A 15,485-nucleotide genomic window follows, 5' to 3' on the forward strand; every position below is an offset into this window, starting at 1 on the left:
TTAGAAGCCTATATTTCCACAGCTGCAAAATGGCAAAAATAATATTCTCTAATTCATAGAGCTGACTAACTGGGTATTAAATGTGTTCAACAGAAAGCTCTTAGCATTTCCTAAGTGCTTAGTAGATGATAGTGAATGTATGCATGTCACTGTCATTAATGTGCATTAACTAATCATTTATGGGGCGGGGGGGGGGCGGATTGGGAACTTAAACATTAGTTGCTGAGAGAGAAACCTGTTAACTGAGCTCTAAAGTAGAGTGGCTCATGCAGCTAGGAAAAAGGGAGACTTCCATGTGTGACCCCTTTGTGTCCCTGAAAAAAGATAAGAAGTGAGGGTGAGGGAGAGAATGTTTCTACCACTGACTTCCACTGCTATACTTATTCCGAAGCTATACCTATTCTAATAAAGTCTTGCTAATGTAAGAGAAAATCATTAATTCCCAAATAGAAAATGATAGATTTATCTTCCTCAAGAACCAGGCAATGGATTAGCATATTGCCTCTGGTGCCTTCCCCCCCCACCACCCCCTTTGAATGCAAAATTGCGGATCTGTTCTCTGGACTCATGTTTAAAATCTGCTGCATCTGTTCTGCACACTAGCCAAAACACACAGTCAAAAAGCACACATTGTCCCAGAAAGTCCAACAGGAGAATTCAGCTCACGTTAAACTCCAACATCCTTGCTCCAGATGGAAGATTAACCATAAACGAAGCTACTCCATCACTGGAACGTGTTACACTTTTCTTCGACTCCAAGTTAGACATCTCTTGGTTTACATCGACCGTTTGTGCGCTCAGGGTCACCGGGACCCCTCCTACCAATTGGTCAAATGAATCCTTAACCTGCACCTGTTTGCCAGAACAGTCCAGATCCATTTCAGCAGCTCATCACTTTTTTTTTTTAAAGCGGAACAATTCTGAAATAATTTTTCTTCTTCCCCACCAAAGTATAAATTATTCACATTTAACTCAGTAGAGAGAGGCATGGCCTTAGATTATAGAACGGCCTAATTCTATTTAGATACTTTAAGCACATACAAAACTTGCTTTAGCTTGGTAAATCTTTCTCTCTTAAAAGCCAGTGACCCACAGTGAATATTAAGTAACACATTTTAATTATACTAAAGTTGAGTTTTAATAGCAACACATTTCCAAAGAATAAAAAAGTAAAACACTCTGTTCTAGCTTTCTAAGTTAAGAACAGGGAACAAAAATTTTCATCTTAAAAATGATTATTTTTTTATATTATAAATTATAACATGTACTATATATAGTGAAATATAAAATACTAAACAAAATATAATTAGAAAGTCAAATGAACACATTAACGCTATACTACCAATATTTTAAAAACGAAAAGTAGAGGGAGGAGAGAAAATAGGACAAAGGAAGGAGGAAGCAAAGAGAGAGAGAGAGAGAAAGAGAGAAACAGAGAAGCAAGAACAGAAAGAGCCAAAATGGAAAGCATGGCAAATAACACAGAGGTGAGACAGGTGTATGCAAAGACCACAGGGGCAGACTGAAAAGCACAGAAATGCAAACTCAGATAAGGCACATGGGAAGTAGAAAATGGGGAGAGAAAGGGGTTTTATTTTCAAGGAGTGATATTTCTGTTTTAAGGCTTTTGAAGAACATGCCACCAAATAATTTTATTTTATTTTTTTTTTTATTTTTATTTTTTTTTATTTATTTTTGGGACAGAGAGAGACAGAGCATGAATGGGGGAGGGGCAGAGAGAGAGGGAGACACAGAATTGGAAACAGGCTCCAGGCTCCGAGCCATCAGCCCAGAGCCCGACGTGGGGCTCGAACTCACGGACCGCGAGATCGTGACCTGGCTGAAGTCGGACGCTTAACCGACTGCGCCACCCAGGCGCCCCGCCACCAAATAATTTTAAATGTTAGCATTATTTTTACTTTTTAAAAATTTTTACTTTTTATTTATTTTTTGGAGAGAGAGAGAGAGAGAGAGAGAACATGAGCAGGGGAGGAGCAGAGAGAGGAAGACACAGAATGTGAAGCAGGCTCCAGGTTCCAGGCTCTGAGCTGTCAGTACAGAGCCTGGCGTGGGTTTTGAACTCACGGACTCTGAGATCATGACCTGAGGTAAAGTCAGACGCTGAGTCACCCAGGCGCCCCAAATGTTGGCATTTTTTTTTAACTATAAACTTACGGTGTTTTATTTACATATAACTTAATGTAATGCTTTTTAAGGGAATGCCTAGCACAGGCTACCTGACTACTTGCTAAATACCGGCACTTGCCCTACAGGCTGAAATCACTCTGAGGCTGAAGCTGGCCAGCAGTTTCCCACCTCCTTTTGCATCTTAAGGAGCAGGTTTTACAAATGAATTCCCTCTGTGATTCCCTTCTCCAGCTTCCCTCCCCTGTTTGCCATCCCCATGCTCTCTGTAAACAGAAAAAGAGAACCATATTCAGCAATCTTCCCTCCTTCATCTACCTTGATAGAATACGGAATCCCGGGCTTCATGAAAAGAGGAGTAGCAACCAAATTCAGTTTGTAGGGAGAGAGGACATATTTGATGCCAGGAATTTCTGCCTCTTCAGAAAATCCACCTAAAGAAATGACATGCATCACGTTGACCTTTTTTAAGAATATGCCAATCCCTACGGGGATCTGTTTGACCTGTATATGTCTCCACAGACTTATTCACTTACTTGCTCCATTCCTGCACTCATTCATTTATCAGTAGTCTTGGTTCAAAGGGGGTAGTGCAGAGAAAAGTTTAGACCTCAGGTGTTTTCCAAAGCCTTATATCCAAGGCTTGTGCAAGGAGAGCTACAGGGTTGGACTGGGGAGGAAGGTGAGGAAGGGCCACCACTTTTTCTCAGTGGCCTGAGTTTCAGTTGAATATGTACAAGGGATTATGGAGAGAGGGAAAGGACTAGGCACTAAGCTTTGCAGGGATTCACCTGTAGAGCACAGGGATATGGAGAGATATGGAGAGGAAAACAGAAAAAGAGTGCCTGAGGTAGAGGGAGCCCTGAGAGTCCACTGGCAGGGGCCCAATAACATACAAAGCTCCAGTATCCCCAAAGTCCTTTCCAATATTACATCCGTAACACCCATATGCATATCCTATACTTCGGCCAACTGGATAATCAGCCAGATAATCTCAAAGATCAAGTCTTGCCTGCTACCTGTGGTATGTCCTCTCTATGGATGGTGTCCCACTTCTCCCCATCTACCATCCCTGCCTCAAAACCCTACTTATCCTTCAAGACTGATTACATTCAGGGTGCTATACTTGGTTGCTCAGCAATCATCTAGGAGCTCACCTACCTCTGAAGGTCAGTAGCATTAAGTACTTTGCCTAGAGGGCAAATAGAATTCCTGCTTATAACAGAATTCTTCGTTTACCTGTCTTACAGCCAATGCTAGTTTGTAAGCCGCTTGAATGCTGGGATTACACACATTCATATTTGTAAGCCTGTATGTTTAGCAACACTCTTTGAATATCTCATAAATGTAGCTTAAACTGAATTTATTTGAAATAAATTGAGAAAAAATAAAAGTAAAAAACAAACATTAAAATAATGTCGATGGGGCGCCTGGGTGGCGCAGTCGGTTAAGCGTCCGACTTCAGCCAGGTCACGATCTCACTGTCCGTGAGTTCGAGCCCCGCGTCGGGCTCTGGGCTGATGGCTCGGAGCCTGGAGCCTGTTTCCGATTCTGTGTCTCCCTCTCTCTGCCCCTCCCCCGTTCATGCTCTGTCTGTTTCTCTCTGTCCCAAAAATAAATAAAAAACGTTGAAAAAAAAAAAATTAAAAAAATAAATAAATAAAATAATGTCGAAAGTAATATCCTGGGCAAGGAGTATCATTCTCCAACATCTATCAACCATTTGATAAATACAAGGTACTCAGTAACTGGATAATTATCGCCATTCTTTTTTTTTTTTTTTTTTTTAATTTTTTTTTTCAACGTTTTTTATTTATTTTTGAGACAGAGAGAGACAGAGCATGAACGGGGGATGGGCAGAGAGAGAGGGAGACACAGAATCGGAAACAGGCTCCAGGCTCCGAGCCATCAGCCCAGAGCCTGACGCGGGGCTCGAACTCACGGACCGTGAGATCGTGACCTGGCTGAAGTCGGACGCTTAACCGACTGCGCCACCCAGGCGCCCCAATTATCGCCATTCTTCATTCTACTACCCTTCAAGGACAAATACAAAGAGGCGGAAGGGGCCTTAGGGATCATGTGGTCTAACTCTCATTTCACCACAAAAAGGAGGGGCTAGTGTGGTTACATAACTTGTTCAAGTTAGTTTGGAGGTTTAATACAAACCTGAAAATATAAAGAACATCAGTAATCAAGACACCAGAAGTAAGACAAATTGACCGAATTTGGAGTAATATTTAATGACTATTACAAACCACTGGAGTCGGGGTTGAGAGCACTAAATAGTTTTAAGGATGCTAAGAAAGTAATAAGTGGAAAGAAGGAGGAGGAGGAAAAGGAGAAGAGGGAGCAGGAGGGGAAGAGGGAGGGAGGGAGGGAGGGAAGGAGGGAGGAGAAAAGAAGATAGAGGGGAAGGGGGAGGAGGGGGCTAATACCTTATATGGTATTCACTAGCTGACAGGTATTATTTTACGTGCTTTGCATATATTGACTCTCTGATCCTCACCACAACCCTATATGTATGCTATTATTGTACCCATTTTAAAACCATTATCTCTGATTTTAGATAGAATTCCTGAATATTACAGCTGAGAGGGGCTTTAGGTGGTATATTCGTTGTACGGATAAGGAGACTAAATGATAATGCAGTATCTTCCATTTGCATAGCATTTTATCACACATTTGTACATACCTAATGTCATTTAGATTTGTATTCTTACCAGGTGAGAACATTGGGGTGCTACATGTTCAAGTCACATAGCCTGCTAGGCTACTCAAGATGTCAACTGGGCAGTGCTATCCCATTTTTGCACATGGGGTGATAGAGACCCAATGATAGAGTGGCAGAGCTCTACTCTAATCTGTTTTTAATGATATGAAAAGGAATATTTAGCTATGGAAGAAAATAAAATATGAAAGAATTTTAGAAATTATTTATACTTTTAATATGCTGTCTAAATATTATTCAAGGAAAAAAAAAACTTACCTGTAGACTCTATGACTGTGACACCAATATAAAGGTACTTGTTGTTTAAATCTTCCAGACTTTCATAGGACAGTTCCTTGGTTGCCATTTTAGAGTTAAATGTGACTTGAGCAATTCCATTGATCAACTTTTTGAAAAGGGAAAATGAAAGAGGTATTTCAGAGAAGAAAGAGGTATTTTAGAGAAAATGAAAGAGGTATTTTCAGAAAGAGGTATTTCGGTTTGTTGGGGCACCTGGGTGGCTCAGTCAGTTAAGCGTCCGACATCAGAGAAGGGAAAAATTAACAAAATCTGCCTTTATTACCTTCTAAATAGAAGGCAACTGTCAGAGGAGTAGTTTATTGTCACCAGTAGAGTCAATGATTGAGTCTACAGTTGAGCCCAGAATACTATTTTCTAACTTAATTTGGGTAGATGTATAGGAAGAGTCTTAAACACTATATGGTTCAACAAGGTTGGTTGTTGTTGGTTTTTTGTTTTTTATACTAGCTGACACAGATTCCTTCTTCTAATCTTTGAGTTGTCACCCATGTTTCTGGGCCTGCTTTTAGTTCACTTTTGCTCCTGAGAGTTTGTTGGGTTCTATGATATTTAATTTGGACTTCACTGCGTACACATGGAAACACTAACTTAAAAACACCCAATGGGTAAAGGGACATAGAGTTAAGTCATATCATATTATTTAATTATTAACCACAACAGTGAAATAGATGTTGCCTTATTTTTCTTCTAAAATCCAGTAGCTTGAGGCCAGGGACTTTTGTCTTATTTACCTTCAAATCTCAGTGTCCAGCATAAAATCTTACATTAAAAAGAGGTGTCTGATTTATAACTTGAATAAATAGAACTCTTTGGAAAACTATAGGCTAAATACAAACCACAAGATGATACAAACCACAAGAATATACAAGAATCAGTAGAATGTATACAAGAATATACAAGAATCAGTAGAATGACATGAGCCCTTATCATCTGAGGTATAGTGTCAAGAACACTGAACAAGGGATAAGGGGACCAGGGCTCTAGTCTGAGCTCCGGCAACCACTAGCCCTTGACCATGAACAAATAACTTCCCAATGAGTTCATTCACTCAGAAATATTCATAGAGCACCTGCCATTTGCCAGGAACCAGGTTGGCTCTGGGCATATAATGGGAACAATTCAGACCCACAAAGGGTTCAGTGTAGAGGATGAGAGAGAAGCAAGTAAACCATTGCAGTAAAGAAGGGCTTCTCAGTCTCAGCCCTGTTGACATTTTGGACAGGATAACTTGTTGTTAGGGCTGCTCTGCACATTGTGGGAATTTGGCAACATGCTGGCCTCTACTCACTAAATGCCAGGAGTACCCCCCTCCTTCCCAGCTGTGACAACCACAAATGTTTTCTGGACATTGCCAAATGTGCCCTTGGGGGTAAACAATGTCTCTGGTTGAGAACACTGTAATAAAGTACAAAACATACTCCAGTAAGGGAGGCTCGAGAGCTGGCAGGGGCAGCCAACCTAATTTATGGGAGTCAGGGAAGACTTCTCAGAGAAAGGGTGTTAACACTGAGACTTAAAGAGTAGGAAGGGATTAGCCAGGCCACAAAGAGGCAGAAGCCACAAAGGGACAGAGCATTCCCAGGCAGGAGTGGCACTGCAAACATCTGGAGGCAAGAGAGACTAGTGAGAGTTCCAGGAACTAGTGACCCGAATAGGAGAGAGGGAAAGGGGAAAGAGCAGAAGACAGGCTGGTGAGGGATGCTGATGTCACGCAAAGTGGACTTCATCCTGAGGCTCAGGAGAAGCCAAGAGAGCATTTTAGCTTCGACTTGCACACCTGTGTAAAATGGGGGGTTGGACTCGATGATTTGGAAGTGACTTTTCTCCAGCCTTTGTGATGCATCTTTAGGTACAAGTGAACGCACGTGTCTTAACATCTTACCATTGTGTTTTGCATGGCTTCTTGCATCATTTCTTTTTGATCATCTTTTAAGTCGTCTCTTATTCCGAAAGTGACATAAACTTCAGCCTCATTGACGACTTTATTATAAAAATATCTGCCAAACAATAATGCCATAGAATTGTTTTGCTAACATGGTTACAATAATAAAATTCAGATCAAATGTAACAACTCGAAATTACATAAAGCACTCGATACACTTTAAAGTGTCTTCCATCCCCTATTATATCTCATCCTCATAAAGCTATAATAATAAAGCCGAAGTGCGGATTTTTATGACTCTGTGCTAGATGAAAAAAACGGATCTTGCTTGAGGAGATCAAAAGACCTCAGGTCCGGGATCAGGAAACACTGCTTCCTTGATGATTTTGGTATCAGTGAAGCACTGTGCCCTACCTTCTTTGACACCTTTGGAAGCAGCACGCTCAATCTCATTGTTAGAGGAGATAAGTTCTTTTTTAACATTCTAACTTTGTATTTCCTTTTTTTAGTTTAGAACTAAAGAGAGGCTAAAGGAAACTTGCTGCATAGAAAACAATACTCTAGCTAGAGTTAACCTCCCTTATCCGTGGTCTGCACACGTAAAGTAAGTTCCTCCATTAAAAGAAGTCAGTTTGTTGGGGTGCCTGGGTGGCTGAGTCAGTTAAGCGTCCGACATCAGCTCAGGTCATGATATCGCAGTTCATGGGTTCAAGCCCCACATAGGGTTCTGTGCTAACAGCTCGGAGCCTGCAGCCTGCTGTGGATTCCACGTTTCCCTCTCTCTCTGCCCCTCCCCAGCTCGTACCGTGTCTCTCTGTCCCTCAAAAATAAATAAAACATTAAAAAAAATAAACTACAAGAAGTCACTTTGTTAATTCTCTGTCAGATGAGTCTTTATGTTGGTTTAGACTAAGTAACACTCTATTTTAGGAATAAATGCTACTAAGAAAGGCAGTGTAGGATAGGGTTGAAAGGCCTGAACCCTGAAACCAGACAGACCATGGGACTTCCTAGCTGTGAGATCTTGGGCAAATTACTTAACATTCATGTACCTCTGTTTCTTCATTTGTAATATGGGGACAGAAATAGTAACTATCTCATAGCGATTTCATAAAGATTAAGTAAGCTAATATATACAGAGTACTTAGAAAGATGCCCAACACATATAGTTATGCAAATTGGTTATTGTTACTAATAATGATATTATATTGTCATTTTTAAATGACCTGAGCTTTTGTGGGAGATTGCTTGCAAAACTAACTCCAGTTCTCCACTGCCCCATATATCTACCACTTTGGAGCTCCTTGTGGGTAAAAGGTGTAAAAGAAATCTGTTTCCTTTGGGCTGGTCTTGTAATTTGCTTTGGACAAAAGAACGTGGTAGAAGTGATGGACTTTTATGCCTTCCATATTCTTTCTCTGAGCATTGCTGCTACTACAGACAGATCTGCTGGATGATGAAAGATACACATAGTCCAATTATCTTTGTACTTTCAGTCAATCTAAGTCAACTGCTAGGCATGAAAATAAGACCTCCCTAGACCAGCCAGCCCCCAGGTGAGCTGCCAACCGACCCCAGGCACACGGGGGAGCACCGCTTACATTCAGCCTGGCCCAGATCAGCAGAACTGCCCAGCTGTGTTGTAAATGGTTGTGGTTTTAAAGCATTGGGTCTTGAAGAGGTCATGCAGCATTAGCTGGTTGATTAAGCCATTAAAAAATGACGAGAAGTAAACTCTTCACATCTCAACCCCAATATCCTTATGTCATGCTGGTTCCTAAACACACACATTGAACTTAAAACTTTAGGAGTTTTTGCTGTTGAGTAACCAACAAAACTAAAATCAGAATCAGCAAAAAATCAAAACAAATAAACTATAAGCCCAATGTTTCCTCAGTCAATCCCAAAGTCACGAAAAACACTGCCAGTAAATCACAGATCTCTGCAATATATATGCAGATTAGATCAACACATTGTACACCTTAAACTTGCACAATGTTACATGTCAACAATATCTCAATAAAGTGGATGGAGGAATCACACTTCTCACTTTGGGCAACTATCACCAATAAGAGTTAGCACTCAATTTAACTGGATGATCTGAAAAAAAAAAAAAAGAAAGAAAAAAGAAAACTTTCTTACCTTGCTTTTATAGTAATTTCAAAATCATTGAAGTCCTTATAGCCAATGAAACTATTTTCTGGTTCTATTGAGACAGAAAAATGTGGCAACACTGAAAATAAAAACAAAGAGGCAATTTTACCATTTAAATTAGAGTAGCCTTCTTTCCGGTATAGTTAGACAAGCTGTGACATCAATACAACATCCACCTTGCCATCGTCATCCTCCTTCTCATCACTGTCAGCAATATCTCTGGGACACCTCCTACTCTACCCATCAGAGGTTTATCCAGCTCTGTGTACCAGAAGCACTTTGCTTATACTTTGATTACAGCATTTATTCACTAAAGTATAAGCTCCTTGAAAACCAAAAAGGCTATACTCTATGTATCTTTGTATCTCTCCCCCTCCCACGCTTCTCATGAGTCTTAAGCATAATATATGCTCCATGAGTTTTGTTAAGTTTAAAATAGAAGAGGAAAATTCTGGCTGATTTAACAGTTCCCTTTTTTGTCTTGTAGATAAACCCATCCAGTCTCCAAATTCCAACATAAAACTTTGACTTTAGTCAAGAAGAGAAAGCTTATAATTAGCTAAAAGAAAGAACATTCATGCAAAATTTAAAATTAGGGTAGACAGGAAGGATTTCTTTCCCTCTCTCTGTCTCTCTCTGTCTCTCTCTGGTATCTTGATTGCTCAAGAAAAAAGAATTTCACCTGTCAAAAGGGCACTGCCTTCTCTTTATACTAAAGCTGTGTACCAGGGCTTATGGATTCTTTATTAATTTTTTCTTGAGGGAGAGAGAAAGAGAGAGTGCTCGAGTGGGGGAGGGGCAGAGAGAGAGAGAGAGAGAGAGAGAGAGAGAGAGAGAATCCCAAGTAGGCTCTATGCCCAGTGCAGAGCCCAATGTGAGCTTGATCCCATGACCATGAGATAATGACCTGAGCTAAAATCAAGAGTTCAACGCTCAGCCAACTGAGCCACCCAGGGTTCCCATAGATTCTAGTTCTATTAACCACTGAAACTGTTAATAGAAAATTGGGTAATTGGGGCGCCTGGGTGGCTCAGTCAGTTAAGTGTTCCACTCTTGGTTTCGGCTCAGATCATGATCTCATGGTTCATGGGATTGAGCCTGACATTGGGCTCTGTGCTGACAAAATGGAAATAAAGAGGAATGCACTTTGTTGCTCTAGGGTGCATTCCCTATTTTACCAAAGATGAAGGCAGGTGTGTTCTCTCTGATATGACATGGAGGAAAACATTTCATCCTTTCATCTAATACCTATTTGCTATGTGGCAGGCATGCTCCTATTGACAAGGATATCCCAGTGAACAGAAAGATACAAACCTTGTCCTTAATGAGCTCATTAGTCAAACAGTAAAGACAGTGGTAAGCAAATAATTACACAGAAAAACACCTATACCACAGTTATGAAAACCAATATACATTACAGAGAATCCTTCCCAGGAAAGAGAAGTTAGGAACAGATTTGCTGAATAAATGGCTTTTCAGCTGAGACTTGAAACATGAGTAGGAGTTGGCTAGGTAGTGGGGCAGGGGAAGAATGTTCTGGGCAGGTGGAACATTGTGTCCAAAGTCACCACTGCTGGAGGGAAATAAGAGGATGAATGGTATAAAATGAGGCTGCAGAGGAGGTAGGCAGGGGCCAGCTCAAAATAAGGATTTTGATTTCGATTAGCAAAGGAACAAGGAGCTATTGGGGACTTTTCAATAGAGAAATAACATGATGAGATTTGCATTTCAAGATTATTTTGGCCAATACCAAGTGAGAATAGCTTGGAAGAAGGGACAGCAATTAGGAGACTTTTGCAGTAGTCCGGGGAGTGAGGGGAGCCTGGTGATGAATGGATGAGGATGGTCTCAGATGGTAAGAGGTGGATGAATTCTAGATATACACGAGAAGCAGCAAACATACTTGGAGGGAGTGGGATCAGGTAGGCTTATAGGTTATTGAGAGGCTAGAACCTTTGAAATTGTTTCAGCATAACAAGTTATTTTTTGTCACTGTTTTGTTTGCCAATCGTTAACATCTGTGGATTTATTCTCCATATTATTATGAGTCTCCTGGAGGAATAAAAAATGACTTCAAGCAAAACAAAGTTAAATTTGATATCAAAGCACATAAATACTCTAGTAAACAACTATAAGAATGGAAAGATAAGCTATTTATATGTTAATTATTAGTCCATTAATACGATTGATTTCGAAATAAGAATATCTTAAGTTTTCAGATAAATATATTAGGGATTAGTGAGCCAGAAGGAAAATAGCACTGAACTTGGGGGATGCAAACCCAATTGCTCTCGTTCTCGCACCAGTTGGTTTTAATGACTTGAGTAAATCATTCGTCTTACTGGGTTCTGCTCACTTCATCTCAGCCTACTTAAGCTTCTCCTAAAATCATAATTTTTGACCGTCATTAGTCAAGCTCCCTGGGGGACTAGGTCTCTTCTGTCTCTCTGATGAGGAACACAAGTCCAGAGAGGTTTGTGAGCTTATTGGAGGGTAACAAAGGCATGCTAGAGCCAGAGCCTAGGCCTTCCAACAATGAGAACACACCCCCCCCCCCCCCCCCCCCCGTCCCCGCCCCCAGCCACTGTTTACAACCATGCCAGCCGGGCTGCCTCTTCATCTGGGACTGATTCTGCCGTAAGTTCACTAATGGAAAGCATTAGTGCACAAACACTAATTTTTTTACAGGTAAGCTTTTAATTATCACAAATTACCATATTCTTTAATCTCAAAATATGCGGTTGCAGTCGTTGAAAAGTCCTCTTTATATTTAGCTCGGATTGTCCACACACCGTATCTGTGGAAGCAAAATATTTAAAATTATGGAAGTCATCAGGTAGTTTTAATTTGCCCAGAGGAAATCCAATCGATTCGTGTTTTAAAGAAGAGAAAATGGGGCGCCTGGGTGGCTCAGTCAGTTAAGTGTCCGACTTTGGCTCAGGTCATGATCTCACGGTTTGTGAGTTTGAGCCCTGCGTGGGGCTCTGTGCTGACAGCTCAGAGCATGGAGCCTGCCTCAGATGCTGTGTCTCCCTCTCTCTCTGACCCTCCCCGGCTCATGCTCTGTCTCTCTCTGTCTCAAAAATAAATAAATGTTAAAAAAAATAAAGAGGAGAAAGTAAGTAGAGATGCATTTAGCCTACGTAATGTATTTTATTTGTGTAGAACTTTAAGTAACAAATAATTGAGCATTTTCAGGACAATAGAAATTGGTAATTAGTTCTTCATATATTGTTATTTTTTTCAGGAATTTTGTCTTAATCTAGTCAATGGCTTTGATTTGAAGAGCTTGTGAAACTTGAGGATTAACTTAATTAATCTAAACCATAATTATACTAACATAATACTAAAATCCGCACTATAGTAGGACAATGTTTGTAGAAAGATACAAGTCGAGCTTACCCAGATGATACAGTGCACACCTCACATAAAAGAAGTTATGGTTAGAGACAAAGCATGGTTCATTTATTTATTTATTTATTTTATTTTTTTTTTTTTTAATTTTTTTTTCAACGTTTTTTATTTATTTTTGCGACAGAGAGAGACAGAGCATGAACGGGGGAGGGGCAGAGAGAGAGGGAGACACAGAATCTGAAACAGGCTCCAGGCTCCGAGCCATCAGCCCAGAGCCCGACTCGGGGCTCGAACTCACGGACCGCGAGATCGTGACCTGGCTGAAGTCCGACGCTTAACCGACTGCGCCACCCAGGCGCCCCAGCATGGTTCATTTAAAGAGGAAAATGACCTGGGTTTAATTAACAACCTCTATTTAAAAATATTTACTGAGCACTGGAGAAACAACTGGAGATAAAAATGAACAAAATGGAAGAATTTGTCTTCATAGAGCTACAGTCCAAGAGATTTGTAATTCCCACTTTTCCATTTACTGGCAAATTGGATTTGGGCAAGTTGCTTAACCTCATTTGTGAAATGAGAAAAATGCTATTTATCTTGCATGTTGGTTATGCAATCAATACACTTAATATTGTGACTATCATCATCATCATCATCATCATCAATTCAATGAATATTTGCCAAGTGCCTGTTATGTTGAAGTGCTAACAATGTAACAGTGGGCAAAAACAGACAATAAAGAGGCATATAAATAAATGTAACATTGAGGTAAGTACCATGAAGTAAATAAATAAGAGAGTAAAAAAAAAAAAAAGAGAAAGAGAGAGGGACTACATTAGATGGTGCATCCAGGAATAGCCTCTTTGAAAAGGGAGCATTTACTTTGTGTCCCAAAGAATGAGAGGAAGCCAGCCTTGTGAAGAGCAAGGTGAAGCACATTCTAAGCAGAGGGAACACCATGTGCAAAGGTACTGGGGTAGAAAAGTAGTGATCGTGAGGGGCTACCATGTCTGATATAAATAAAATCTGTTAGGGAGCAAATGGCACAAGATGAAGTTGGAGAAATGATAATAGTTATAAAATAATAAGATCAGTTATGTGTGATAGAGCATGTAATATTTTCAAGGAAGTATGCATTATAAAAATTAAATCCCCAACTTCACTCACATTTCTAGAACATCTTCAGTGAATTAATTGCAAACAGCAAATTAACTGCAAACTCCCTTCCAGAGGTCAGAAAAATGACCATAAGGAGATTTTGCTTTAAAGTTATACTTAGCCATTTATTTTTTTTAACTTTCAAATTGATTTTATTTTTTTAATATGAAATTTATTGTTAAATTGGTTTCCATACAACACCCAGTGCTCCTCCCAACAGGTGCCCTCCTCAATGCCCATCACTCACCCTCCCCCCCTCCCTCCCCCCATCAACCCTCAGTTTATTCTCAGTTTTTAAGAGTCTCTTATGGTTTGACTCCCTCCCTCTCTAACTTTTTTTCCCCCCTTCCCCTCCCCCATGGTCTTCTGTCAAGTTTCTCAGGATCCACATAAGAGTGAAAACATAGGGTATCTGTCTTTCTCTGTATGACTTATTTCACTTAGCATAACACTCTCCAGTTCCATCCACGTTGCTACAAAAGGCCATATTTCATTCTTTCTCATTGCCAAGTAGTATTCCATTGTATATATAAACCACAACTTCTTTATCCATTCATCAGTTGATGGACATTTAGGCTCTTTCCATAATTCGGCTACTGTTGAAAGGGCTGCTATAAACATTGGGGTACAAGTGCCCCTATGCATCAGCACTCCTGTATTCCTTGGGTAAATTCCTAGCAGTGCTATTGCTGGGTCATAGGGTAGATATAAGTACACTTATTTGTCTTGCTCTATTATAATTTCCATGAAGACACGGACTGTAGATTATTCATTTCCATTTTGTGTATTCATTCCCTATGTGCTTTGCACATACCAGGAAGATGCTCACTAAATATTTATTACATTGAATTCATTTTATTACACTGAGCAGTTTAAACTGTTCTTACATCCATTTTTAAAATGTTTACTTATTTATTTTGAGAGAGAGAAAGAGAGAGAAGGAGCATGGGAGGAGAAGCAGAGAGAGAGAAGGAGAAACAGAGAATTCCAAGTAGGCTCTGCACATGGGGTTTGAACCCATGAACATGAGATCATGACCTGAGCTGAAATCAAGAGTCAGATGCTTAACCACCTGAGCCACCTAGGCGCCACCTTAAATCCTTTTCACAGGAGGCCTAAATAAATAAAGAAAGAAAAGAAAAAAGAAAAGAAATGGCTCTGAGAACACTCTCCCTCCTGAAATCTGTCTTCTGGTAGTCTACACAGACAAAGACTACAGAGGACCAATATTTTTATAACTCTCAGAGCAAGGCATGGGACCATACCAGCCTTTTAGACTGATAGTCTCTTAGGTTCCTTGAAGGGTAGAGGGTTGATGGTTTTAATGAAAAAAAAAAAAAAATCCTGGGGACTATTTTTGTCTCTCCCAAATTTTTATTTCTATATATAAAGAGGATTGATGAGAAGTGGGAGGTTTTTGTTTGCCAGAAACTGAGCCTCACTTCTCATTAGACTTACATTTTGTTTCACACTTAGGTTGTGCCCTTTTTGTTTAAGAACATTTTTTAGGGTCTTTCTACTTTTTCATTATTTATTTTATTTTAGTTCCAGTTAGTTAACACGCAGCGTTATAGTAGTTTCAGTGTATAATATAGTGATTCAACATTCCATGCATCACCCGGTGCTCATGACAAGGGCACTGTTTTGCACAGCCTCCTTTCTTTCACGCTTACACCATTTGTTAGCACTAGGTGGCTCCATTTGACTGGTTATCTGCCTCACAACCAAAAGTTCCAGATGTGCTTTTTAGAGAAAACTTATATT

The 15,485-nt window shown here is 40.1% G+C and overlaps 1 protein-coding gene across 2 annotated transcripts in view; it reads right to left on the minus strand.

Moving 5' to 3' along the window:
- The window catches only part of C5 (complement C5), an 88,324-nt gene that overhangs the window by 58,788 nt on the left and 14,051 nt on the right, over positions 1-15,485 (minus strand). For both annotated transcript variants that reach the window (XM_049628082.1, XM_049628091.1), the window contains exons 6-11: positions 11,924-12,006; positions 9,198-9,288; positions 7,056-7,170; positions 5,132-5,258; positions 2,464-2,579; positions 667-852 (exon numbers count right to left, since the gene is read on the minus strand). In XM_049628082.1, the coding sequence (XP_049484039.1) occupies positions 667-852; positions 2,464-2,579; positions 5,132-5,258; positions 7,056-7,170; positions 9,198-9,288; positions 11,924-12,006 (718 nt within the window). The remainder of the gene's footprint in view (positions 1-666; positions 853-2,463; positions 2,580-5,131; positions 5,259-7,055; positions 7,171-9,197; positions 9,289-11,923; positions 12,007-15,485) is intronic.

This window comes from Panthera uncia, chromosome D4, assembly GCF_023721935.1.
Source record: "Panthera uncia isolate 11264 chromosome D4, Puncia_PCG_1.0, whole genome shotgun sequence".
NCBI classification, from domain to species: domain Eukaryota; kingdom Metazoa; phylum Chordata; class Mammalia; order Carnivora; family Felidae; genus Panthera; species Panthera uncia.